Source organism: Pleurodeles waltl, chromosome 6 (assembly GCF_031143425.1).
Source record: "Pleurodeles waltl isolate 20211129_DDA chromosome 6, aPleWal1.hap1.20221129, whole genome shotgun sequence".
Lineage (NCBI taxonomy): Eukaryota > Metazoa > Chordata > Amphibia > Caudata > Salamandridae > Pleurodeles > Pleurodeles waltl.
The window spans coordinates 309,587,373-309,591,187 of record NC_090445.1 but is presented as its reverse complement, the minus strand read 5'-3'; the positions used below and the strand labels follow the sequence as shown (position 1 = coordinate 309,591,187).

The 3,815-nt window shown below is 40.5% G+C and overlaps 1 protein-coding gene across 1 annotated transcript; it reads right to left on the bottom strand.

Moving 5' to 3' along the window:
• Positions 1-1,816: 1,816 nt before the first annotated feature.
• On the bottom strand, positions 1,817-2,764 carry LOC138301548 (olfactory receptor-like protein OLF1). The gene has a single exon (XM_069242066.1). The coding sequence runs from the start codon at positions 2,732-2,734 to the stop codon at positions 1,817-1,819; it is 918 nt and encodes a 305-aa protein (XP_069098167.1). The 5' UTR covers positions 2,735-2,764.
• Positions 2,765-3,815: the final 1,051 nt, after the last annotated feature.

Below are 3,815 nucleotides of genomic sequence, written 5' to 3'. Positions count from 1 at the left end.
CACATTATACCTCCGCCATTCATAATGTATGCAAGGGGGGCATTCCAGCAGTAGGAGGCCGGCAATAAAGGTTGCAGTGCACTTTAATAGATTTCAGTGCACCATTTTTGGAGTCATTTTAACACCTGCTAAAAAAAGGTGTTAAAATGACAGTCCTATAGAAACCTATGGGCCACCTTGCACTTTGACACACTAGCATCAAAAGTTTTGATGCTAGTGTAGCAAAGTGCACAATAGAGTAAAAAATGCTGACGCCATTATGCTAATGACCACCAGATGCACCATTTTATAAATGCAGCACAACCATGATGTTATTAGGTGCAGGTGGGGGGGGGGGGGGCGCAGAAAAAGTGGCACATCAGCTTTGAAGTGGCACTTTTTCATAAATATGGGCTTTGGTTTTTGAAAAACTACCATCAGGAATGTGCCCTGCCAAATGTGTGGCAGTATTTATCAATTGATTAGTCAAGGCAGCTAACCATGTTGATAAGTTGTTCTGTCTCTCTATTGGTAGAATTTCCAAGATGAAAATTAAAATCACCTAAAATGGTGAAATTTGAGAATGACATACAGGATTCAAGAAGGTCATGGGCCAATTTTAAGAAAGGATCTTGTGGGCTCGGTGGTCTAGAAAGGTGAAGTCCATTAAAAATATAATTATTAGTGAGTCTACATTTAAAAATGAGTCGAGTGCTTTAAAATTCAATTCAGTTACTGGATCTCACATGATTTCCGGATGTTCGCGTTAGGCTATTGCTGGCCGGCCACCCCTTTTGGAGACAGTCATTTTGCTAGATATCATAGCTCGCTGGGACAGCGACTGCAAAAATCTGGACCAGAGGCTTCATCTGCCCAAGTCTCTGAGTAAAACAACCTCCAATGAAGAAGTGTCAAGAAATTCAGTGTTCATGTTTATGCTTGATACTGCACAAGTGTTTATCAGGATACATTTAATGTTGATAATGCTGGCAGAAGTGATGGTAGCATGGTCAGTAAGCTTGGAATTGGATATGATAGGTTTGGGGAGAGACTTAGTACTATATAGTAAGTGGCAGTTTACACATTGATGGCATTCCAGCTCATCACAAGAATCAAGCTTGTTGCACAATGTGTTCCTACCTGGATGATTAAGTTGTAGAAGCTGCTCTCTGGAGAACTGGGGAACTTCTGGATGGAAATTTGACCAGGGGTTGTGGCTCAGAGCGAAGTACCAGCGCAGATGGATGCAGAAATGCAATTAATTGTCCATTGTTTACAATTTTGCATGTGTGCCGCACCGTACAGCACGCATACAAAGCTGGAAAAGTTTAAAAGTTAGCCTAAGGATAGTTTTGTACCTTTCTAGTAAAAAAAATCAATACCAAACTTGAGGAAATTTCTTTCCGAAAGGGCAAAGGTGTGTATGTGTGACTGGCAGCCTGATTGTGCTCCAGCGCTAGGGAGAGAGCAGGACAGTGCCACAGCTCTGTAGATATGACTTTCCTGCTCTCTCCCTGTCATACAATGTAACACGGTTACTGCACTAGTTTGCAAGACATTTTAGTGCAACTCTTATGCCTTGTGCTCCTTGCCAAATTCATTAGTAGTCGTTTTGTAAATTATCAAATACATCTTTTACGTTCATTAAGTTTGCAGAAAATGGCCACTTATTTGAGTATTATTAACTGGAACTCTGCAACCTCCCCTTTAACCTGCTTACTAGCATGTCGTTTATGTTCTTGAGAACTTAAAAAAGAAACTTGGACCATGCTCATCTCTTTTTCATACAGCTTCTGAAAACAAAGGTTCAGAGATGCTGGGAACGTTTGCTTCAGGATCACTGGCTGATAGAGCTGTTTTTGAGAGTGCTACTTATTTTCACTATGGCTTTGAATATGGCTTCCTTCACCTCCTTGTTCCTCATACTATAGATACACGGGTTACACATAGGTACCACCACTGTATACAACAGAGCGATCACACTTTCCAACTCTGAAGTGTAACTAGAAGGTGGACGCATGTAGTTGAATGTTATAGGTCCATAGAATATGATGACAACTGTAAGATGGGAAGAGCATGTGGAGAACACCTTAGACTTTCCATTGGAAGAATTGATCTTCATTATAGTGGAGATAATATGAATGTAGGAGAAAAGGACAATCAGGAAGCAGAAGAATCCAAAGACAACAGAAGTGGCAAGCATCCACATTTCATTAAAATGAGTGTCAGCACAGGACAACCTAAACATTGGCTGCAATTCACAGAAGAAATGCTTGATGTTTCTGGGCGTGCAGAATTGCAGTCGAAAAATAAACATTGTGTTGACGAAGGCGTTCATAAGACTAGCGACCCAACAACTGGCAACTAAAGCGACGCATATCCTTTTATTCATTCGGATATGGTAGAGCAGTGGTTGACAGATGGCAACATGGCGATCGTAAGCCATGACAGCGAGAAGAATGCTTTCAATTACTCCTAATGTCAATGAGAAAAACATCTGCATGGCACAGCCCAGAAGTGAGATAGATGTATTCCCAGTCATTAAAATAAGCAATATTTTTGGCACAATGGATGTGGTGAAAAAGATATCTATGAAGGATAGGTGACTGATGAAGAAGTACATTGGGGTGTGAAGATGAGAATCCAGTCTTTGAAGTAGGATTAGAAGGAGGTTCGCAACCAACGCGACTAGGTACATGACAAGGAACAGAACAAAAAGCACCAAGTTCAACCAGGGGAGATCGGAAAACTTCATGAGACGAAAAGATGAATCCAAGGTATGATTTTTAAGCTCCATTTTGTTCCATCCGATATATCTGCAGAGTGAAGCAGAAATGATTAGCTTGCTGTATTGGTTATAAAATGTATTCTAATATTAGTTTTTATACATTTGTTCAAGCATGGCACATTTAAAGTTGTTCCACTTTAAAGGTAAACATGGCAATTAAAAATACAAATTCCACCACGACTATGATCTTGACCCTTCGCCCCACCCCCAGTACGAAAAGCCATTTATTAGTTTATCAAAACTAATGATGGCTCACTTGAGTCACTCAAATCAGAAATTCTTTATTCAGACATATTTTCCCTACCTTAGTATTACTACCATCGAAATAAGTGGCAAGAGACATGAGCAATTACGGAAGCTAAAAACACATCAACTCAGTGACTTCAGAGATTGCCATCCACTGGGCGTGGCAATACAATACCGCCATGAAATTAAAAAAGTACCAACCTCATTGAAATAAAATGAGTAGCTAACTCCACTCCTAGAGAGAAATTGCCCACCAAAGCCACTCTTTTTCTTTTCACTCTCTGTGAGTTAATGCATTCTGTTTACACTTATTTTTCGGTTTGTCCACTGCACTGCAGCACAATTAGAAAAAATTCTCATCTGTCACTACTCTAAAATGAAGAAGAGACTTTGCTCTACCTGATCTCCGTACCACGTGTGAGCTTCTTTCAGCTGTCTCTCCAGCTAGTTTCACATTCATGAGCAGTTTCAGTGCGTTTTAGGGTCACATTGTACTAAAATGTCAATTTTTCTCTCACAATCGATTTTTCTAGACTGTGGCCAGGTTCCTGTCTAATTCCTACTTTTGTTAGTTAAACAGCTGTGTATTGGCCAGTGCTTAATATGAGCTGGTGCTGAACACGGGACCTTATGACAGCCATTGCCTAGAATTGCAACTAGAGAGGTTTATGAGAGACACAGAAGTGGCTACTACTACCGGGACACAAGCTAAGCAAAACCTAACCATATGAACAGAAAAAAATGGCTGAGGCCCATATTGAGCAGCATCATATCACACGGCTTAGTCCTTCTATTCACAAGC

Excerpts from the sequence above, each read along its gene's own strand:
- LOC138301548 (XM_069242066.1), bottom strand. The coding sequence starts at position 2,734 with ATGAAGTTTTCCGATCTCCCCTGGTTGAACTTGGTGCTTTTTGTTCTG.